This window comes from Taudactylus pleione, unplaced genomic scaffold, assembly GCF_031769625.1.
Source record: "Taudactylus pleione unplaced genomic scaffold, aTauple2 ptg001597l, whole genome shotgun sequence".
NCBI classification, from domain to species: domain Eukaryota; kingdom Metazoa; phylum Chordata; class Amphibia; order Anura; family Myobatrachidae; genus Taudactylus; species Taudactylus pleione.
The window spans coordinates 75,481-102,229 of record NW_028285994.1 but is presented as its reverse complement, the minus strand read 5'-3'; the positions used below and the strand labels follow the sequence as shown (position 1 = coordinate 102,229).

At 42.8% G+C, this 26,749-nt stretch overlaps 1 protein-coding gene across 1 annotated transcript in view; it reads right to left on the bottom strand.

The window, feature by feature from the left end:
- Nucleotides 1-26,749, bottom strand: part of LOC148442166 (uncharacterized) — a gene marked incomplete at its 5' end in the record, with an annotated part of 101,308 nt that overhangs the window by 4,781 nt on the left and 69,778 nt on the right. Inside the window, 2 exons of the mRNA XM_088464130.1 lie at nucleotides 1,379-1,484; nucleotides 6,705-6,806. Coding sequence (XP_088320256.1) covers nucleotides 1,379-1,484; nucleotides 6,705-6,806 — 208 coding nt within the window. The remainder of the gene's footprint in view (nucleotides 1-1,378; nucleotides 1,485-6,704; nucleotides 6,807-26,749) is intronic.

The following is a 26,749-nucleotide window of genomic DNA, read 5'->3' as shown; positions in this document are numbered from 1 at the left end:
CATGGTACTCATAGGTTACATAGTACTCATAGGTTACATAGTATTTCATAGGTTACATGGTACTTTTAGCTTACATAGTACTCATAGGTTACATGGTACTCATAGGTTACATATTACTCATTTGTTACATGGTACTCATAGGTTACATGGTACTTATAGCTTACATAGTACTCATAGGTTACATGGTACTCATAGGTTACATAGTACTCATAGGTTACATGGTACTCATAGGTTATATGGTACTTACTCATAGGTTACATGGTTCTCAGGTTATATGGTACTTACTCATAGGTTACATGGTTCTCATAGGTTATATGGTACTTACTCATAGGTTACATGGTTCTCATAGGTTACATCAGTGATTCCCAACCTCGGTCCTCAAGGCACACTAACAGTCCTGGTTTTGGTGACATCCAGGTTTGAGCACAGATGGTTAAATCAAAATAACTGAGGTACTAATTAAGTCAACTGTGCTCCAGTATGGCTGTCCTCAAAACTTGGACTGTTAGTGTGCCTTGAGGACCGTGGTTGGGAACCCCTGGGTTACATGGTACTCATAGGTTACATAGTACTCATTTGTTACATGGTACTCATAGGTTACATGATACTTATAGCTTACATAGTACTCATAGGTTACATAGTACTCATAGGTTACATAGTATTTCATAGGTTACATAGTTCTCATAGGTTACATAGTACTCATAGGTTACATGGTACTCATAGGTTACATAGTACTCATAGGTTACATGGTATTTCATAGGTTACATAGTACTCATAGGTTACATAGTACTCATAGGTTACATAGTATTTCATAGGTTACATGGTACTCATAGGTTACATAGTACTCATAGGTTACATGGTACTCATAGGTTACATAGTACTCATAGGTTACATAGTATTTCATAGGTTACATGGTACTTATAGCTTACATAGTACTCATAGGTTACATAGTACTCATAGGTTACATAGTATTTCATAGGTTACATAGTTCTCATAGGTTACATAGTACTCATAGGTTACATAGTATTTCATAGGTTACATGGTACTCATAGGTTACATAGTACTCATAGGTTACATGGTACTCATAGGTTACATAGTACTCATAGGTTACATAGTATTTCATAGGTTACATGGTACTTATACCTTACATAGTACTCATAGGTTACATGGTACTCATAGGTTACATAGTATTTCATAGGTTACATGGTTCTCATAGGTTACATAGTACTCATAGGTTACATGGTACACTACTCATAATGTTTGCTGAACATGTTTATTCTATTCCTCCATCTTGTCTGTGATGCCTCATTCCTCCCATTGTACCCCTTCCTGCCAGGTACCTTATTTCCCTGTACCCCACATACCAATGCCCACTTACAGCTTCTCACAGCGATGTCCTGCGGTGCCAGTCACACACTCACACTTATTGTATGGTTTACAGGTGGCACCATGCTGGCAGGGGGGCACACAGGGCTCAGTCACAGCTGGAACAGACACAGAGGGCATGGGTTATATACATGAGAATTAAGGAGCAACTGATATTAGTATAATCCACATCTATTCTATGGCAGCTTATCTTCTCCGGACCACCCTCCATCCACCAAGTAGCCTGCCCCGAACTTCTCCACACTCACTGATGTCTTCTCTTCTCCTCACAGTCTTGGCCTCTTTCCCTACAGTCTCAGCCCCTCTGCCCACAGTCTCAGCCCCTCTCCCCATAGTCTCATTCCCTCTGCCCACAGTGTCATTCCCTCTGCCTATAATCTCATTCTCTCTGTCCACAGTCTCGGCCCCTCTACCCACAGTCTTCGCCCCTCTGCCCACAGTCTCTGCCCCTCTGCCCACAGTCTCGGTCTCTCTCTATGAAGTCTCAGTCTCTCTCTATGCAGTCTCAGTCCCTCTGCCCAGAGTCTTATTCCCGCTGCCCACAGTCTCATTCATGATGCCCACAGTCTCGGCCTCTTTCGCCACAGTCTCAGTCCCTCTGCCTACAGTCGCATTCCCTCTGCCAACAGTCTCATTCCCTCTCCCCGCAGCCTCATTCCCTCTCCCCGCAGTCTCATTCCCTCTGCCCAAAGTCTTGGCCCCTCTGCCCACAGTCTCGAACTCTCACCCCACAGTCTGGGCCTCTCTCTACGCAGTCTCAGCCTCTCTCCCCACACATTATATCTCTCTTCTTGACTTTTCTCCACTTTAGATTTCATACTCCAGTGAGCAGTAAATGCCGGGACACTGGGGGTCATTCAGAACCGGTCGCAAGCGCTGAGTGCTCGCAACCGGGTCGATTTTCCCCCACTGGGCATGCGCACGTCGGAGCCGGCTCCGACGTGCGCATATGCGAGACCCGGCTAGCGACGGGTGCTCCGCCGCTAGGGGTCTTGCACCAAAGGGGGCGAGCTGTCGATGGTGAATGACAGCTCATCCCGTTTGGGAGGCGGGCAGGGGGCGTGGCTGGCCAAACGGAGGCGTTCCCAAAGGAACGCTTGCCGTTTGGGGGCAGTGATGTCAGTGGGGAGCTTCCTGCTCGATCAGAGCAGGAAGCTCCCTGGGGCTTGCGAGTGCCGAGACCCAACCTTAGGGTCTCGTCGCAAGCCCCGATGGTCGTGATAGTCTAGGCCATCGCAACCATCACCCTGGTTGGTTGCTAGAGCTGTGGGTGGTAACCCACAGCTTAGCGATCGACCAAGAGGCGGCACTACAAGATGCAAGCGGCCGCCCTCATTCAGAGCGACCACTTGCATCTAACGACCACCTCTGAATGAGGTCCACTATCCCGGGACCCCCACTTTGCATCCACTGGTTCCTCCCCAAGCAGTGCGTGGGCTTCAGGAGGGTGAACTTGCTGTGTGCAATATTAGCTCCCAAAATCACATTGCAGTATGTGACATTAGAGCCGAAATATGAAATACCACATGCAGAGTAAGGTGACTGCATCAGTGATCTCTTACTCCTCTGTCAGGACTATAGACAACGCATGTGTGGCAGCCAATGCTGGGGAGGAACCATCTCTTGGTAAATTTCAGGTGGCGTTAGCTGCAGGGACCAAACGTGGTAAATCCAACAGCATTGCAATCCCCCTAGAAACCTATGGGGTCATCAGCAGCTTGCGGAAATGAAGAGACCGCATGAGTTATCTGCTTCAGACGCTCCTTCATACATTGGGGTGTGTGGCAGTATCACGAGAGGTGGTGCAGGTGAGCAGTAGATTCTGTGTGGGGCAGGACAAAGCCGCCCACACAGAGTAGAAAAGCATTGTGGGAAGATGCCTAATTGCTGCCTTGTGGAGAGAGCTCAGGTGTGGGCTGATGAGAAGGCAGACCAGTCAGCTTGCTGTTGGAGACAGTCTGCAGTATGTGGGACTGTGGCTGCCAGAGAGCCCAGTGAAGCTAAGCGAGCCATTGGGGGCCAGGAGGCCTGTGTCTGGACCTTGCAGGAGGCAAGGGGGGAACCACAAAATTCTCAGACTGTGTGACATTGAAGCAGCTTGGCTGCAGGCTGAGGAAGCCAGGGCTTACTGTATACCTGGAGGATACAGGGAAGGCATAGAAACTGACTGTGTTTGTATAGCTGTGGCAGCCAAGCCAGGCTGGAGCCGGCGATAGACCTGCATAGAAGCAGGCTGAGACTTTGTTGGCAGATTAGCTGCACCCTTATAGAGAGGGTTCAAGAAGTGAGTTAGACGCCCTAAATAGGGGCTAGGTTATTTATTATTTTCTGTTTGTTTCCTGACTTTCCATGCTGGGAAGTAAAACATCATTTATTTACTTGAAAGCTGTGTGTGGACCCTCATTAAGCACCTAAACACTGCACCAATCCACCCTCTGCCGAGCTAATTACCCCCAAGATATCACAGGTGATAATTAATATTTGCAGGTATCCCCCAAAAATTAGTGGTTTCAGGCAATATGCCACAAATATTTAATGATAACTAGGCCCATAGTACACAAGCCTTTCACACACTCAGGAGTCTGACGATAATATGATAATGAGCTTTGTGTATTATTTAGTCCTCCAAATATTCAGAAGGTCCAACACAATCACAGATGGAAGAAATGTTATAGAGCAAGTGCACCTGAGGCTAATCACCATATACCCCGTACATAGGGGCGGCCCTAGCTCAAATTTTTTGGTAAGCGAGTATATTTTTTGGCGCCCCCCCTATGCAGTGCCCCTTTTACAGTGCCCCCAGTAGTGGTCACCCCTGTACAGTGCCCCCAGTAGTAGTCATCACATGCAGTGTGATGTTGTGGTACATGCACTGCACTAGTGGTACCCTTTATGCAGTGCCCTTTTGAACAGTGGCCAAAGTTGTAGTTCCCCCCTATGCAATACCCCCAGTATTGCCTTTTATATAGTGCCCCCAGTAGTAGTTCCCCCCTTGTAGTAGTCCCCCAGTGGAGTTTCCCCCCTATGCAGTGCCCCCAATAGTAGTCCCCCCCTTGTAGTGCTCGCAGTAGTAATCCCCCCCTTGTAGTGCCCCCAGTAGTAGCCCCCCCTTGTAGTGCCCCCAGTAGTAGCCCCCCCTTTGTAGTGCTCCCAGTAGTAATCCCCCCCGCAGTAGAGACGTCCTAAAAAAAAAAAAAAAAAACACTTACCTGAAACCCTGCTCCTGCTCCCGCCACCGTTATCAGCTCCTCCGTCCTCCGGGCCGCTTTGCATAATGGGAGAGACGTCATGACGTCACTCCCATTACCCACTGCGGATGCCAGAAGATGCCCGGCTTCGGTAGTGGGAGCAGCAGCCGATGAGAGTCTTTCTGACTCTCATCAGCTGCTAAAGCAAACACACAGCTGCCGGCGCCGGCGGCTGTGTGTTTGTGCTGTGTAGTGCTGACCGAACTCCGTCTGGTCAGCGCTACACATGCGGTGCAGTCTGTGTCACAGAGACACAGGACCTCATTCAGAGTCGGTCGAAGCAGCCGCACGGTTGTACAGAAAAAGGGGCCGGATACGCAAATGATGCACACGCATGTTGTGTCCCTAAGGTCGGATCGTTAGCTGGCCGACAAAGGGGTGGATGCGGTTGGATCGCTAAAAATACGCCCACATCTCGTACGCATAGCACGTCATCTCCGGCTACATAAGGATTAATCGCGAGCATCGAAAGCCATCGGAACTGGTCGTAGAGCTAAAGGTTGACCATACCCTCTCTTAAGCTCTACGATCATGTCAGTGTGAAAATTCCCCTGTCACGTGTGCCATGACACTACTTTGTTAATTATGCACTCCCTGAAAACGTTGTTCGCATAATGAGGCACGCCTGCGTTCGGATCACCACTCCCCCGTTTTCAAGCACCTTCCCCTGTTACCACCCACAAACGCCTCATCCTGTCACTCAAACTACCGACCTGGTGGTGTTCAAGGAGAGAGAAATTTCTGATCGTAGCGGCTAGTTTGCGCACGCGCATTGCGACCTGTACGCATGCGCAGTTTAGCGAACATCGGCTGCGTACGACCGTGCGGCCGCTTCGACCAACTCTGAATGAAGCCCACAGTCTGCCCGCAGCCCACATGGTACGCAGCTGAGGCGCCCTTCACTATGTGGCACCCTACTCAGCTGCGTACCATGCGTAATGGGAAAACCGGCCCTGCCCGTACATGCCCCCGAGGCAGGCTAATCACCATGTACCCCATACATGCCCCCGAGGCAGGCTAATCACCATGTACCCCATACATGCCCCCGAGACAGGCTAATCACCATGTACCCCATACATGCCCCCGAGGCAGGCTAATCACCATATACCCCATACAAGCCCCTGAGGCTGGCTAATCACCATATACCCTGTACATGCCCCTGAGGCCGGCTAATCATCATATAGCCCGTACATGCCCCCGAGGCCGGCTAATCACCATATACACTGTACATGCCCCCGAGGCCGGCTAATCACCATGTACCCCGTACATGCCCCCGAGGCCGGCAAACCACCATATACCCTGTACATGCCCCCGAGCCTGACTAATCACCATGTACCCCATACATGCCCCCGAGGCCGGATAATCACCATGTACCCCGTACATGCCCCCGAGGCCGGCTAATCACCATATACCCCGTACATGCCCCCGAGGCCGGCTAATCACCATATACCCCGTACATGCTCCCGAGGCCGACTAATCAAAATATACCCCGTACATGCCCCTGAGGCAGGCTAATCACCATATACCCCATACATGCCCCTGAGGCCGGCTAATCACCAAGTACCCCGTACATGCCTCAGAGGCAGGCTAATCACCGTGTACCCCGTACATGCCCCTGAGGCAGGCTAATCACCATATACCTCGACATGCCCCTGAGGCCGGCTAATCACCATATACCCCGTACATGCCCCTGAGGCCGGCTAATCACCATGTACCCAGTACATGCCCTGAGGCAGGCTAATCACCATATACCCCGTACATGCCCCAGAGGGGGGCTAATCACCATATACCCCGTACATGCCCCGAGGCCGGCTAATCACCATATACCCCGTACATGCCCCGAGGCCGGCTAATCACCATATACCCTGTACATGCCCCGAGGCCGGCTAATCACCATATACCCCGTACATGCCCCGAGGCCGGCTAATCACCGTATACCCCGTACATGCCCCTGAGGCAAGCTAATCACCATATACACCGTACATGCCCCTGAGGCAGGCTAATCACCATATACCCCATACATGACATCAGCAGGTACAATGACAGACGCTCCTCACGTCTCACACTCACCTGATTCACATTGGGGCCCCAGGAATCCGGCAGGGCAGTGGCAGAGGTTGTACCCTACACATCTGCCCCCGCTCTGACAGGGCTTCTCACAGCGAATAGGCTCTGAAGGAGAAGGTGCAATAAGACAACCAGTTTGTCACTTAATGATGTGTAACCTATAGCCAATGTGATTAATATTACATGATGACAATATACTGCACAGCAATAACATTATTCCATACCTATCTTCCACTGCACCATAATGGTATCACACGAACCCTATCTGACACTGCGTCATATCTATATCACATGACTCCTCACCTATCTGACACTGTGCCATATCTATATCACATGACTCCTCACCTATCTGACACTGTGCCATATCTATATCACATGATCCTCACCTATCTGACACTGCGTCATATCTATATCACATGACTCCTCACCTATCTGACACTGCGTCATATCTATATCACATGACTCCTCACCTATCTGACACTGTGACATATCTATATCACATGACTCCTCACCTATCTGACACTGAGACATAACTATGTCACATGACTCCTCACCTATCTGACACTATGCCATATCTATATCACATGACTCCTCACCTATCTGACACTGTGCCATATCTATATCACATGACTCCTCACCTATCTGACACTGTGCCATATCTATATCACATGACTCCTCACCTATCTGACACTGCGTCATATCTATATCACATGACTCCTCACCTATCTGACACTGCGTCATATCTATATCACATGACTCCTCACCTATCTGACACTGCACCATATCTATATCACATGGCTCCTCACCTATCTGACACTGTGCCATATCTATATCACATGACTCCTCACCTATCTGACACTGTGCCATATCTATATCACATGACTCCTCACCTATCTGACACTGCGTCATATCTATATCACATGACTCCTCACCTATCTGACACTGTGCCATATCTATATCACATGACTCCTCACCTATCTGACACTGCATCATATCTATATCACATGATTCCTCACCTAACACTGTGCCATATCTATATCAAATGATCCTCACCTATCTGACACTGTGCCATATCTATATCACATGACTCCTCACCTATCTGACACTGCATCATATCTATATCACATGATTCCTCACCTAACACTGTGCCATATCTATATCAAATGATCCTCACCTATCTGACACTGTGCCATATCTATATCACATGACTCCTCACCTATCTGACACTGTGCCATATCTGTATCACATGACTCCTCACCTATCTGACACTGCGTCATATCTATATCACATGACTCCTCACCTATCTGACACTGTGCCATATCTATATCACATGACTCCTCACCTATCTGACACTGCATCATATCTATATCACATGACTCCTCACCTATCTGACACTGCGCCATATCTATATCACATGACTCCTCACCTATCTGACACTGCGTCATATCTATATCACATGACTCCTCACCTATCTGACACTGTGACATATCTATATCACATGACTCCTCACCTATCTGACACTGTGCCATATCTATATCACATGATCCTCACCTATCTGACACTGTGACATATCTATATCACATGACTCCTCACCTATCTGACACTGTGCCATATCTATATCACATGACTCCTCACCTATCTGACACTGTGCCATATCTATATCACATGACTCCTCACCTATCTGACACTGTGCCATATCTATATCACATGACTCCTCACCTATCTGACACTGTGATATACTTGCCTACTTTTGCAGAACAGTTTCAGGGAGATTGCAGATGGCAGTAGAATGCGCCGTGCGCAGGGAGGCGCGGCATTAAGGGGGCGTGGTCCACTCCACCCAAAGGGCATGTCTAGCTCAACCTATGGGCATATATATTCCTATTAGCTGAGACCTACATGACTATAGGACACTACATACATGACTGGGGACATGACTATAGCACATTACAGGCATTACTTTGCTATAGCACAGCACAGACTTGACTATATGACAATGACAGTCACAGTACATTTTTCTTTAATTTTCCACTATGGTGTGAAACACACCCACTTCCCACTGAACACGCCCTCACCAATCCAGCTAGCAGCTGTCCCCCGACTACACACCCATATACTGGCAGCCAATGAGAGCAGGGCCAGCTGTCACATAACGCACCCTAATTTCATAGATCCTGCAGACTGCTGAGCAAGCATCACCCACCTGCTGGAAGTGCAGCCATCCCAAACAAGCGGCATCACCCACCTGCTGGAAGTGCAGCCATCCCAACCAAGCGGCATCACCCACCTGCTGGAAGTGCAGCCATCCCAACCAAGCGGCATCACCCACCTGCTGGAGGTGCAGCCATCCCAACCAAGCGGCATCACCCACCTGCTGGAAGTGCAGCCATCCCAACCAAGCGGCATCACCCACCTGCTGGAAGTGCAGCCATCCCAACCAAGCGGCATCACCCACCTGCTGGAAGTGCAGCCATCCCAACCAAGCGGCATCACCCACCTGCTGGAAGTGCAGCCATCCCAACCAAGCGGCATCACCCACCTGCTGGAAGTGCAGCCATCCCAACCAAGCGGCATCACCCACCTGCTGGAAGTGCAGCCATCCCAACCAAGTGGCATCACCCACCTGCTGGAAGTGCAGCCATCCCAACCAAGCGGCATCATTCACCTGCTGGAAGTGCAGCCATCCCAACCAAGCGGCATCACTCACCTGCAGGAAGTGCAGCCATCCCAACCAAGCGGAGTCATCCGCCGTGGGTGGAGGAAGAGAGGGGTTTGAAATGGTGCGCATGCCTTGCTGGGAGTCCCCGGCTGCCTGCCCCCATTCTCCGGCTGCCGCTGCTGTGTGACTGGAGGAGGCGCCCGAGCAGAACTGATGGGGAGGAGCTGTCAGGGCTGCGTCTGCCTGCAGAGTGAGATTGACAGACGCAGCCTTAGGGGGTGATGGTGGGAGATGTCGTCCCGTGGCCACTTTCTGTCATCCAGACCCTGTCCCCTTCACCTTGCGCAAGTGCAGTCCAGATTCCCGACAGGGCAAGTGGGGAATCCGGGAGTTTTACTCAATTTTCTGGGGTAGCGAGAGACTCTTTATTAAACCGTGAGTCTCCCGCAGGAATCGGTAGTGTAGGCATCTATGGTGTAAGCTATTGTTTAAGAAGCAGTTGACAGCAGAGAGAAAATCAAACCCCACCCAAGTCTGAGGTCATGTTTACCAAGAACTTTTCATAGTCCTGTATCTGCCTCAGTAAAAACATTTTTGACTGTAATGCATCTATCATGGAACATACTTCAATGGACTACTGTGATACATCCAGATTCCAGTCACAGGCATTAACTGCACTCTGAAAGGGCACTCACTGACAACTATCCATTTATTGGCTACTCACTGACAACCATCCATTTATTGTCTATCACTGACAGCCATCCATTTATTACTACTCACTGACAGCCATCCATTTATTACTACTCACTGACAGCCATCCATTTATTACTACTCACTGACAGCCATCCATTTATTACTACTCACTGACAGCCATCCATTTATTGTGTACTCACTGACAGCTATCCATTTATTGTGTACTCACTGAAAGCTATCCATTTATTATCTACTCACTGACAGCTATCCATTTATTACTACTCACTGACAGCTATCCATTTATTATATATCACTGACAGCTATCCATTTATTGTCTATCACTGACAGCTATCCATTTATTGTCTATCACTGACAGCTATCCATTTATTGTCTACTCACTGACAGCCGTCCATTTATTGTCTATCACTGACAGCTATCCATTTATTGTCTATCACTGACAGCTATCCATTTATTACTACTCAATGACAGCCATCCATTTATTACTACTCACTGACAGCCATCCATTTATTACTACTCACTGACAGCCATCCATTTATTACTACTCACTGACAGCCATCCATTTATTACTACTCACTGACAGACATCCATTTATTACTACTCACTGACAGACATCCATTTATTATCTACTCACTGACAGACATCCATTTATTACTACTCACTGACAGCTATCCATTTATTGGCTACTCACTGACAGCTATCCATTTATTACTACTCACTGACAGCCATCCATTTATTACTACTCACTGACAGACATCCATTTATTACTACTCACTGACAGCTATCCATTTATTGGCTACTCACTGACAGCTATCCATTTATTACTACTCACTGACAGCTATCCATTTATTACTACTCACTGACAGCCATCCATTTTTTGTCTATCACTGACAGCCATCCATTTATTGGCTACTCACTGGCAGCCATCCATTTATTGGCTACTCACTGACAGCCATCCATTTATTATCTACTCACTGACAGCTATCCATTTATTACTACTCACTGACAGCTATCCATTTATTGGCTACTCACTGACAGCCGTCCATTTATTGGCTACTCACAGACAGCTATCCATTTATTGTCTACTCACTGACAGCCATCCATTTATTGTCTATCACTGACAGCTATCCATTTATTGGCTACTCACTAGCAGCCATCCATTTATTGTCTACTCACTGGCAGCCATCCATATATTGTCTATCACTGACAGCTATCCATTTATTGGCTACTCACTGACAGTCATCCATTTATTGTCTACTCACTGACAGCCATCCATTTATTGTCTACTCACTGGCAGCCATCCATTTATTGTCTATCATTGACAGCCATCCATTTATTACTACTCACTGACAGCTATCCATTTATTATCTACTCACTGACAGCTATCCATTTATTATCTACTCACTGACAGCTATCCATTTATTACTACTCACTGACAGCTATCCATTTATTATATATCACTGACAGCTATCCATTTATTGTCTATCACTGACAGCTATCCATTTATTGTCTATCACTGACAGCTATCCATTTATTGTCTACTCACTGACAGCCGTCCATTTATTGTCTATCACTGACAGCTATCCATTTATTGTCTATCACTGACAGCTATCCATTTATTACTACTCATGACAGCCATCCATTTATTACTACTCACTGACAGCCATCCATTTATTACTACTCACTGACAGCCATCCATTTATTACTACTCACTGACAGCCATCCATTTATTACTACTCACTGACAGACATCCATTTATTACTACTCACTGACAGACATCCATTTATTACTACTCACTGACAGCTATCCATTTATTGGCTACTCACTGACAGCTATCCATTTATTACTACTCACTGACAGCCATCCATTTATTACTACTCACTGACAGACATCCATTTATTACTACTCACTGACAGACATCCATTTATTACTACTCACTGACAGCTATCCATTTATTGGCTACTCACTGACAGCTATCCATTTATTACTACTCACTGACAGCTATCCATTTATTACTACTCACTGACAGCTATCCATTTATTATCTATCACTGACAGCTAGCTGTCCATTTTTTGTCTATCACTGACAGCCATCCATTTATTGGCTACTCACTGGCAGCCATCCATTTATTGGCTACTCACTGACAGCCATCCATTTATTATCTACTCACTGACAGCTATCCATTTATTACTACTCACTGACAGCTATCCATTTATTGGCTACTCACTGACAGCCGTCCATTTATTGGCTACTCACAGACAGCTATCCATTTATTGTCTACACACTGACAGCCATCCATTTATTGTCTATCACTGACAGCTATCCATTTATTGCTACTCACTGACAGCCATCCATTTATTACTACTCACTGACAGCCATCCATTTATTACTACTCACTGACAGCCATCCATTTATTGTGTACTCACTGACAGCTATCCATTTATTGTGTACTCACTGAAAGCTATCCATTTATTATCTACTCACTGACAGCTATCCATTTATTACTACTCACTGACAGCTATCCATTTATTATATATCACTGACAGCTATCCATTTATTGTCTATCACTGACAGCTATCCATTTATTGTCTATCACTGACAGCTATCCATTTATTGTCTACTCACTGACAGCCGTCCATTTATTGTCTATCACTGACAGCTATCCATTTATTGTCTATCACTGACAGCTATCCATTTATTACTACTCAATGACAGCCATCCATTTATTACTACTCACTGACAGCCATCCATTTATTACTACTCACTGACAGCCATCCATTTATTACTACTCACTGACAGCCATCCATTTATTACTACTCACTGACAGACATCCATTTATTACTACTCACTGACAGACATCCATTTATTATCTACTCACTGACAGACATCCATTTATTACTACTCACTGACAGACATCCATTTATTACTACTCACTGACAGCTATCCATTTATTGGCTACTCACTGACAGCTATCCATTTATTACTACTCACTGACAGCTATCCATTTATTACTACTCACTGACAGCCATCCATTTTTTGTCTATCACTGACAGCCATCCATTTATTGGCTACTCACTGGCAGCCATCCATTTATTGGCTACTCACTGACAGCCATCCATTTATTATCTACTCACTGACAGCTATCCATTTATTACTACTCACTGACAGCTATCCATTTATTGGCTACTCACTGACAGCCGTCCATTTATTGGCTACTCACAGACAGCTATCCATTTATTGTCTACTCACTGACAGCCATCCATTTATTGTCTATCACTGACAGCTATCCATTTATTGGCTACTCACTGGCAGCCATCCATTTATTGTCTACTCACTGGCAGCCATCCATATATTGTCTATCACTGACAGCTATCCATTTATTGGCTACTCACTGACAGTCATCCATTTATTGTCTACTCACTGACAGCCATCCATTTATTGTCTACTCACTGGCAGCCATCCATTTATTGTCTATCATTGACAGCCATCCATTTATTACTACTCACTGACAGCTATCCATTTATTATCTACTCACTGACAGCTATCCATTTATTATCTACTCACTGACAGCTATCCATTTATTACTACTCACTGACAGCTATCCATTTATTATATATCACTGACAGCTATCCATTTATTGTCTATCACTGACAGCTATCCATTTATTGTCTATCACTGACAGCTATCCATTTATTGTCTACTCACTGACAGCCGTCCATTTATTGTCTATCACTGACAGCTATCCATTTATTGTCTATCACTGACAGCTATCCATTTATTACTACTCATGACAGCCATCCATTTATTACTACTCACTGACAGCCATCCATTTATTACTACTCACTGACAGCCATCCATTTATTACTACTCACTGACAGCCATCCATTTATTACTACTCACTGACAGACATCCATTTATTACTACTCACTGACAGACATCCATTTATTACTACTCACTGACAGCTATCCATTTATTGGCTACTCACTGACAGCTATCCATTTATTACTACTCACTGACAGCCATCCATTTATTACTACTCACTGACAGACATCCATTTATTACTACTCACTGACAGACATCCATTTATTACTACTCACTGACAGCTATCCATTTATTGGCTACTCACTGACAGCTATCCATTTATTACTACTCACTGACAGCTATCCATTTATTACTACTCACTGACAGCTATCCATTTATTATCTATCACTGACAGCTAGCTGTCCATTTTTTGTCTATCACTGACAGCCATCCATTTATTGGCTACTCACTGGCAGCCATCCATTTATTGGCTACTCACTGACAGCCATCCATTTATTATCTACTCACTGACAGCTATCCATTTATTACTACTCACTGACAGCTATCCATTTATTGGCTACTCACTGACAGCCGTCCATTTATTGGCTACTCACAGACAGCTATCCATTTATTGTCTACTCACTGACAGCCATCCATTTATTGTCTATCACTGACAGCTATCCATTTATTGGCTACTCACTGGCAGCCATCCATTTATTGTCTACTCACTGGCAGCCATCCATATATTGTCTATCACTGACAGCTATCCATTTATTGGCTACTCACTGACAGTCATCCATTTATTGTCTACTCACTGACAGCCATCCATTTATTGTCTACTCACTGGCAGCCATCCATTTATTGTCTATTATTGACAGCTATCCATTTATTACTACTCATGACAGCCATCCATTTATTACTACTCACTGACAGCCATCCATTTATTACTACTCACTGACAGCCATCCATTTATTACTACTCACTGACAGCCATCCATTTATTACTACTCACTGACAGACATCCATTTATTACTACTCACTGACAGCTATCCATTTATTGGCTACTCACTGACAGCTATCCATTTATTACTACTCACTGACAGCTATCCATTTATTACTACTCACTGACAGCCATCCATTTATTATCTATCACTGACAGCTAGCTGTCCATTTTTTGTCTATCACTGACAGCCATCCATTTATTGGCTACTCACTGGCAGCCATCCATTTATTGGCTACTCACTGACAGCCATCCATTTATTATCTACTCACTGACAGCTATCCATTTATTACTACTCACTGACAGCTATCCATTTATTAGCTACTCACTGACAGCCGTCCATTTATTGGCTACTCACAGACAGCTATCCATTTATTGTCTACTCACTGACAGCCATCCATTTATTGTCTATCACTGACAGCTATCCATTTATTGGCTACTCACTGGCAGCCATCCATTTATTGTCTACTCACTGGCAGCCATCCATATATTGTCTATCACTGACAGCTATCCATTTATTGGCTACTCACTGACAGTCATCCATTTATTGTCTACTCACTGACAGCCATCCATTTATTGTCTACTCACTGGCAGCCATCCATTTATTGTCTATCATTGACAGCCATCCATTTATTACTACTCACTGACAGCTATCCATTTATTATCTACTCACTGACAGCTATCCATTTATTATCTACTCACTGACAGCCGTCCATTTATTGTCTACTCACTGACAGCCATCCATTTAATACTACTCACTGACAGCTATCCATTTATTGTCTATCACTGACAGCTATCCATTTATTGTCTATCACTGACAGCTATCCATTTATTGTCTACTCACTGACAGCCGTCCATTTATTACTACTCACTGACAGCCATCCATTTATTGTCTACTCACTGACAGCCATCCATTTATTGTCTACTCACTGACAGCCATCCATTTATTGTCTACTCACTGACAGCTATCCATTTATTGGCTACTCACTGACAACCATCCATTTATTGTCTATCACTGACAGACATCCATTTATTACTACTCACTGACAGCCATCCATTTATTACTACTCACTGACAGCCATCCATTTATTACTACTCACTGACAGCCATCCATTTATTGTGTACTCACTGACAGCTATCCATTTATTGTGTACTCACTGAAAGCTATCCATTTATTATCTACTCACTGACAGCTATCCATTTATTACTACTCACTGACAGCTATCCATTTATTATATATCACTGACAGCTATCCATTTATTGTCTATCACTGACAGCTATCCATTTATTGTCTATCACTGACAGCTATCCATTTATTGTCTACTCACTGACAGCCGTCCATTTATTGTCTATCACTGACAGCTATCCATTTATTGTCTATCACTGACAGCTATCCATTTATTACTACTCAATGACAGCCATCCATTTATTACTACTCACTGACAGCCATCCATTTATTACTACTCACTGACAGCCATCCATTTATTACTACTCACTGACAGCCATCCATTTATTACTACTCACTGACAGACATCCATTTATTACTACTCACTGACAGACATCCATTTATTATCTACTCACTGACAGACATCCATTTATTACTACTCACTGACAGACATCCATTTATTACTACTCACTGACAGCTATCCATTTATTGGCTACTCACTGACAGCTATCCATTTATTACTACTCACTGACAGCTATCCATTTATTACTACTCACTGACAGCCATCCATTTTTTGTCTATCACTGACAGCCATCCATTTATTGGCTACTCACTGGCAGCCATCCATTTATTGGCTACTCACTGACAGCCATCCATTTATTATCTACTCACTGACAGCTATCCATTTATTACTACTCACTGACAGCTATCCATTTATTGGCTACTCACTGACAGCCGTCCATTTATTGGCTACTCACAGACAGCTATCCATTTATTGTCTACTCACTGACAGCCATCCATTTATTGTCTATCACTGACAGCTATCCATTTATTGGCTACTCACTGGCAGCCATCCATTTATTGTCTACTCACTGGCAGCCATCCATATATTGTCTATCACTGACAGCTATCCATTTATTGGCTACTCACTGACAGTCATCCATTTATTGTCTACTCACTGACAGCCATCCATTTATTGTCTACTCACTGGCAGCCATCCATTTATTGTCTATCATTGACAGCCATCCATTTATTACTACTCACTGACAGCTATCCATTTATTATCTACTCACTGACAGCTATCCATTTATTATCTACTCACTGACAGCTATCCATTTATTACTACTCACTGACAGCTATCCATTTATTATATATCACTGACAGCTATCCATTTATTGTCTATCACTGACAGCTATCCATTTATTGTCTATCACTGACAGCTATCCATTTATTGTCTACTCACTGACAGCCGTCCATTTATTGTCTATCACTGACAGCTATCCATTTATTGTCTATCACTGACAGCTATCCATTTATTACTACTCATGACAGCCATCCATTTATTACTACTCACTGACAGCCATCCATTTATTACTACTCACTGACAGCCATCCATTTATTACTACTCACTGACAGCCATCCATTTATTACTACTCACTGACAGACATCCATTTATTACTACTCACTGACAGACATCCATTTATTACTACTCACTGACAGCTATCCATTTATTGGCTACTCACTGACAGCTATCCATTTATTACTACTCACTGACAGCTATCCATTTATTACTACTCACTGACAGCCATCCATTTATTATCTATCACTGACAGCTAGCTGTCCATTTTTTGTCTATCACTGACAGCCATCCATTTATTGGCTACTCACTGGCAGCCATCCATTTATTGGCTACTCACTGACAGCCATCCATTTATTATCTACTCACTGACAGCTATCCATTTATTACTACTCACTGACAGCTATCCATTTATTGGCTACTCACTGACAGCCGTCCATTTATTGGCTACTCACAGACAGCTATCCATTTATTGTCTACTCACTGACAGCCATCCATTTATTGTCTATCACTGACAGCTATCCATTTATTGGCTACTCACTGGCAGCCATCCATTTATTGTCTACTCACTGGCAGCCATCCATATATTGTCTATCACTGACAGCTATCCATTTATTGGCTACTCACTGACAGTCATCCATTTATTGTCTACTCACTGACAGCCATCCATTTATTGTCTACTCACTGGCAGCCATCCATTTATTGTCTATCATTGACAGCCATCCATTTATTACTACTCACTGACAGCTATCCATTTATTATCTACTCACTGACAGCTATCCATTTATTATCTACTCACTGACAGCCGTCCATTTATTGTCTACTCACTGACAGCCATCCATTTAATACTACTCACTGACAGCTATCCATTTATTGTCTATCACTGACAGCTATCCATTTATTGTCTATCACTGACAGCTATCCATTTATTGTCTACTCACTGACAGCCGTCCATTTATTACTACTCACTGACAGCCATCCATTTATTGTCTACTCACTGACAGCCATCCATTTATTGTCTACTCACTGACAGCCATCCATTTATTGTCTACTCACTGACAGCTATCCATTTATTGGCTACTCACTGACAACCATCCATTTATTGTCTATCACTGACAGACATCCATTTATTACTACTCACTGACAGCTATCCATTTGTTACTACTCACTGACAGCTATCCATTTATTGTGTACTCACTGACAGCTATCCATTTATTGTGTACTCACTGACAGCTATCCATTTATTATCTACTCACTGACAGCTATCCATTTATTACTACTCACTGACAGCTATCCATTTATTATATATCACTGACAGCTATCCTTTTATTGTCTACTCACTGACAGCCATCCATTTATTGTCTACTCACTGACAGCCATCCATTTATTACTACTCACTGACAGCCATCCATTTATTACTACTCACTGACAGCCATCCATTTATTGTCTATCACTGACAGCTATCCATTTATTGTCTACTCACTGACAGCCGTCCATTTATTACTACTCACTGACAGCCATCCATTTATTGTCTACTCACTGACAGCCATCCATTTATTACTACTCACTGACAGCTATCCATTTATTACTACTCACTGACAGCCATCCATTTATTACTACTCACTGACAGCCATCCATTTATTACTACTCACTGACAGACATCCATTTATTACTACTCACTGACAGCCATCCATTTATTACTACTCACTGACAGACATCCATTTATTACTACTCACTGACAGACATCCATTTATTACTACTCACTGACAGCTATCCATTTATTGGCTACTCATTGACAGCTATCCATTTATTACTACTCACTGACAGCTATCCATTTATTACTACTCACTGACAGCCATCCATTTATTATCTATCACTGACAGCTATCCATTTATTACTACTCACTGACAGCTATCCATTTATTGGCTACTCACTGGCAGCTATCCATTTATTGTCTATCAATGACAGCCATCCATTTATTACTACTCACTGACAGCTATCCATTTATTACTACTCACTGACAGCCATCCATTTATTACTACTCACTGACAGCTATCCATTTATTACTACTCACTGACAGCTATCCATTTATTGTGTACTCACTGACAGCTATCCATTTATTACTACTCACTGACAGCCATCCATTTATTGTGTACTCACTGACAGCTATCCATTTATTACTACTCACTGACAGCTATCCATTTATTGGCTACTCACTGACAGCTGTCCATTTATTGTCTATCACTGACAGCTATCCATTTATTGGCTACTCACTGGCAGCCATCCATTTATTGTCTACTCACTGACAGCCATCCATTTATTGTCTACTCAGTGACAGCCATCCATTTATTGTCTATCACTGACAGCCATCCATTTATTACTACTCACTGACAGCCATCCATTTATTACTACTCACTGACAGCTATCCATTTATTGTCTATCACTGACAGCTATCCATTTATTACTACTCACTGACAGCCATCCATTTATTGTGTACTCACTGACAGCTATCCATTTATTACTACTCACTGACAGCTATCCATTTATTACTACTCACTGACAGCCATCCATTTATTGTGTACTCACTGACAGCTATCCATTTATTACTACTCACTGACAGCTATCCATTTATTACTACTCACTGACAACTATCCATTTATTGTCTACTCACTGACAGCCATCCATTTATTACTACTCACTGACAGCTATCCATTTATTACTACTCACTGACAGCTATCCATTTATTACTACTCATTGACAGCTATCCATTTATTACTACTCACTGACAGCCATCCATTTATTACTACTCACTGACAGCCATCCATTTATTACTACTCACTGACAGACATCCATTTATTACTACTCACTGACAGCTATCCATTTATTACTACTCACTGACAGCTATCCATTTATTACTACTCACTGACAGCTATCCATTTATTACTACTCACTGACAGACATCCATTTATTACTACTCACTGAAAGCTATCCATTTATTACTACTCACTGACAGACATCCATTTATTACTACTCACTGACAGACATCCATTTATTACTACTCACTGACAGCTGTCCATTTATTACTACTCACTGACAGCTATCCATTTATTATCTACTCACTGACAGCTGTCCATTTATTACTACTCACTGACAGCTATCCATTTATTGTCTACTCACTGACAGCCATCCATTTATTATCTACTCACTGACAGCTGTCCATTTATTACTACTCACTGACAGCTATCCATTTATTATCTACTCACTGACAGCTATCCATTTATTACTACTCACTGACAGCTATCCATTTATTACTACTCACTGACAGCTATCCATTTATTGGCTACTCACTGACAGCTATCCATTTATTACTACTCACTGACAGCTATCCATTTATTATCTACTCACTGACAGCTATCCATTTATTATCTACTCACTGACAGCCATCCATTTATTGTCTATCACTGACAGCTATCCATTTATTACTTATCACTGACAGCTATCCATTTATTACTACTCACTGACAGCTATCCATTTATTATCTACTCACTGACAGCTATCCATTTATTATCTACTCACTGACAGCTATCCATTTATTACTACTCACTGACAGCCATCCATTTATTGTCTATCACTGACAGCTATCCATTTATTACTTCTCACTGACAGCCGTCCATTTATTGTCTACTCACTGACAGCTATCCATTTATTATCTACTCACTGACAGCTATCCATTTATTACTACTCACTGACAGCCATCCATTTATTACTACTCACTGACAGCCATCCATTTATTATCTACTCACTGACAGCTATCCATTTATTATCTACTCACTGACAGACATCCATTTATTACTACTCACTGACAGCCATCCATTTATTGTCTACTCACTGACAGCCATCCATTTATTGTCTACTCACTGACAGCTGTCCATTTATTACTACTCACTGACAGCTGTCCATTTATTATCTACTCACTGACAGCTATCCATTTATTACTACTCACTGACAGCTATCCATTTATTACTACTCACTGACAGACATCCATTTATTGGCTACTCACTGACTGCCGTCCATTTATTACTACTCACTGACAGCTATCCATTTATTACTACTCACTGACAGCTATCCATTTATTACTACTCACTGACAGCTATCCATTTATTGTATATCACTGACAGCCGTCCATTTATTACTACTCACTGACAGACATCCATTTATTACTACTCACTGACAGCTATCCATTTATTGTATATCACTGACAGACATCCATTTATTACTACTCACTGACAGCTATCCATTTATTACTACTCACTGACAGCTATCCATTTATTACTACTCACTGACAGCTATCCATTTATTGTCTACTCACTGACAGCTATCCATTTATTGTCTATCACTGACAGCTATCCATTTATTGTCTACTCACTGACAGCCATCCATTTATTACTACTCACTGACAGCCGTCCATTTATTATCTACTCACTGACAGCCGTCCATTTATTATCTACTCACTGACAGCCGTCCATTTATTGTCTATCACTGACAGCTATCCATTTATTGTCTATCACTGAAAGCCATCCATTTATTATCTACTCACTGACAGCTGTCCATTTATTACTACTCACTGACAGCTATCCATTTATTGGCTACTCACTGACAGCCATCCATTTATTGGCTACTCACTGACAGACATCCATTTATTATCTACTCACTGACAGACATCCATTTATTACTACTCACTGACAGACATCCATTTATTACTACTCACTGACAGCCATCCATTTATTACTACTCACTGACAGCCATCCATTTATTGTCTACTCACTGACAGCTATCCATTTATTACTACTCACTGACAGCTATCCATTTATTACTACTCACTGACAGCCGTCCATTTATTACTACTCACTGACAGCTATCCATTTATTACTACTCACTGACAGCTATCCATTTATTGTATATCACTGACAGCCATCCATTTATTGTCTACTCACTGACAGCTATCCATTTATTACTACTCACTGACATCTATCCATTTATTACTACTCACTGACATCTATCCATTTATTACTACTCACTGACAGCCATCCATTTATTACTACTCACTGACAGCTATCCATTTATTACTACTCACTGACAGCTATCCATTTATTGTATATCACTGACAGCTATCCATTTATTGTCTACTCACTGACAGCTATCCATTTATTACTACTCACTGACATCTATCCATTTATTACTACTCACTGACATCTATCCATTTATTACTACTCACTGACAGCCATCCATTTATTACTACTCACTGACAGCCATCCATTTATTACTACTCACTGACAGCCATCCATTTATTACTACTCACTGACAGCCATCCATTTATTACTACTCACTGACAGCTATCCATTTATTGTCTACTCACTGACAGCTATCCATTTATTGTCTATCACTGACAGCTATCCATTTATTGGCTACTCACTGACAGACATCCATTTATTGGCTACTCACTGACAGCCATCCATTTATTGGCTACTCACTGACAACTATCCATTTATTGGCTACTCACTGACAACTATCCATTTATTACTACCCACTGACAGCCATCCATTTATTGTCTATCACTGACAGCCGTCCATTTATAGGCTACTCACTGACAGCTATCCATTTATTGGCTACTCACTGACAGCCATCCATTTATTGGCTACTCACTGACAACTATCCATTTATTGTATATCAGTGACAGCCATCCATTTATTACTACTCACTGACAGCTATCCATTTATTGTCTATCACTGACAGCCATCCATTTATTATCTACTCACTGACAGCTATCCATTTATTGTCTATCACTGACAGCTATCCATTTATTACTACTCACTGACAGCTATCCATTTATTGGCTACTCACTGACAGCCATCCATTTATTGGCTACTCACTGACAGCTGTCCATTTATTACTACACACTGACAGCCATCCATTTATTGTCTACTCACTGACAGCCATCCATTTATTGTCTACTCACTGACAGCCGTCCATATATTACTACTCACTGACAGCTATCCATTTATTACTACTCACTGACAGCTATCCATTTATTACTACTCACTGACAGCTATCCATTTATTACTACTCACTGACAGCCATCCATTTATTACTACTCACTGACAGCTATCCATTTATTATCTACTCACTGACAGCCATCCATTTATTGTCTACTCACTGACAGCTATCCATTTATTGTCTATCACTGACAGACATCCATTTATTACTACTCACTGACAGCTATCCATTTATTGTCTACTCACTGACAGCCATCCATTTATTGTCTACTCACTGACAGCCGTCCATTTATTACTACTCACTGACAGCTGTCCATTTATTACTACTCACTGACAGACATCCATTTATTACTACTCACTGACAGCTATCCATTTATTACTACTCACTGACAGCTATCCATTTATTACTACTCACTGACAGCCATCCATTTATTACTACTCACTGAAAGCCATCCATTTATTGTCTACTCACTGACAGCTATCCATTTATTGTCTACTCACTGGCAGCCATCCATTTATTGTCTATCACTGACAGCTATCCATTTATTGTCTATCACTGACAGACATCCATTTATTACTACTCACTGACAGCTATCCATTTATTGTCTACTCACTGACAGCCATCCATTTATTGTCTACTCACTGACAGCCGTCCATTTATTACTACTCACTGACAGACATCCATTTATTATCTACTCACTGACAGCTATCCATTTATTACTACTCACTGACAGCCATCCATTTATTGGCTACGCACTGACAGCCATCCATTTATTGGCTACTCACTGACAGCCATCCATTTATTACTACTCACTGACAGCTATCCATTTATTACTACTCACTGACAGCTATCCATTTATTGGCTACTCACTGACAGCTATCCATTTATTGGCTACTCACTGACAGACATCCATTTATTGGCTACTCACTGACAGCCATCCATTTATTTTCTACTCACTGACAGCCATCCATTTATTACTACTCACTGACAGCTATCCATTTATTGGCTACTCACTGACAGCCACCCATTTATTGGCTACTCACTGACAGCCACCCATTTATTGGCTACTCACTGACAGACATCCATTTATTACTACTCACTGACAGCCATCCATTTATTACTACTCACTGACAGCCATCCATTTATTGGCTACTCACTGACAGCCACCCATTTATTGGCTACTCACTGACAGCTATCCATTTATTGGCTACTCACTGACAGACATCCATTTATTGGCTACTCACTGACAGCTATCCATTTATTGGCTACTCACTTACAGCCATCCATTTATTGTCTATCACTGACAGCCATCCATTTATTACTACTCACTGACAGCTATCCATTTATTGTCTATCACTGACAGCTATCCATTTATTGTCTATCACTGACAGCCATCCATTTATTGGCTACTCACTGACAGCTATCCAATTATTACTACTCACTGACAGCTATCCATTTATTGTCTACTCACTGACAGCCGTCCATTTATTACTACTCACTGACAGCCGTCCATTTATTACTACTCACTGACAGCTGTCCATTTATTGTCTATCACTGACAGCTATCCATTTATTGTCTATCACTGACAGCTATCCATTTATTGTCTATCACTGACAGCCATCCATTTATTGGCTACTCACTGACAGCTATCCAATTATTACTACTCACTCACAGCTATCCATTTATTGTCTACTCACTGACAGCCGTCCATTTATTACTACTCACTGACAGCCGTCCATTTATTACTACTCACTGACAGCTATCCATTTATTGTCTATCACTGACAGCTATCCATTTATTGGCTACTCACTGACAGCCATCCATTTATTGTCTACTCACTGACAGCTATCCATTTATTGTCTACTCACTGACAGCCGTCCATTTATTACTACTCACTGACAGCCGTCCATTTATTACTACTCACTGACAGCTATCCATTTATTGTCTATCACTGACAGCTATCCATTTATTGGCTACTCACTGACAGACATCCATTTATTGGCTACTCACTGACAGCTATCCATTTATTGGCTACTCACTGGCAGCTATCCATTTATTGGCTACTCACTGACAGCTATCCATTTATTGGCTACTCACTTACAGCCATCCATTTATTGTCCATCACTGACAGCCATCCATTTATTGCTACTCACTGACAGCTATCCATTTATTTTCTATCACTGACAGCTATCCATTTATTGTCTACTCACTGACAGCCATCCATTTATTACTACTCACTGACAGCCATCCATTTATTGGCTACTCACTGACAGCTATCCAATTATTACTACTCACTGACAGCTATCCATTTATTGGCTACTCACTGACAGCCACCCATTTATTGGCTACTCACTGACTGCCGTCCATTTATTGGCTACTCACTGACAACCATCCATTTATTGGCTACTCACTGACAGTTATCCATTTATTGGCTACTCACTGACAGCCATCCATTTATTGGCTACTCACTGACAGCTATCCATTTATTGTATATCACTGACAGCTATCCATTTATTACTACTCACTGACAGCTATCCATTTATTGTATATCACTGACAGCTATCCATTTATTATCTACTCACTGACAGCCATCCATTTATTGTATATCACTGACAGCTATCCATTTATTGGCTACTCACTGACAGCCAGCCATTTATTGTCTACTCACTGACAGCCATCCATTTATTGTCTACTCACTGACAGCTATCCATTTATTGGCTACTCACTGACAGCTATCCATTTATTACTACTCACTGACAGCTATCCATTTATTACTGCTCACTGACAGCCATCCATTTATTACTGCTCACTGACAGCTATCCATTTATTGGCTACTCACTGACAGCTATCCATTTATTGGCTACTCACTGACAGCCATCCATTTATTGGCTACTCACTGACAGCCATCCATTTATTGGCTACTCACTGACAGCCATCCATTTATTACTACTCACTGACAGCCATCCATTTATTATCTACTCACTGACAGCCTTCCATTTATTGTCTATCAGTGACAGCTATCCATTTATTGTATATCACTGACAGCTATCCATTTATTACTACTCACTGACAGCTATCAATTTATTGTATATCACTGACAGCTATCCATTTATTATCTACTCACTGACAGCCATCCATTTATTGTATATCACTGACAGCTATCCATTTATTGGCTACTCACTGACAGCCATCCATTTATTGTCTACTCACTGACAGCCATCCATTTATTGTCTACTCACTGACAGCTATCCATTTATTGGCTACTCACTGACAGCTATCCATTTATTGTCTACTCACTGACA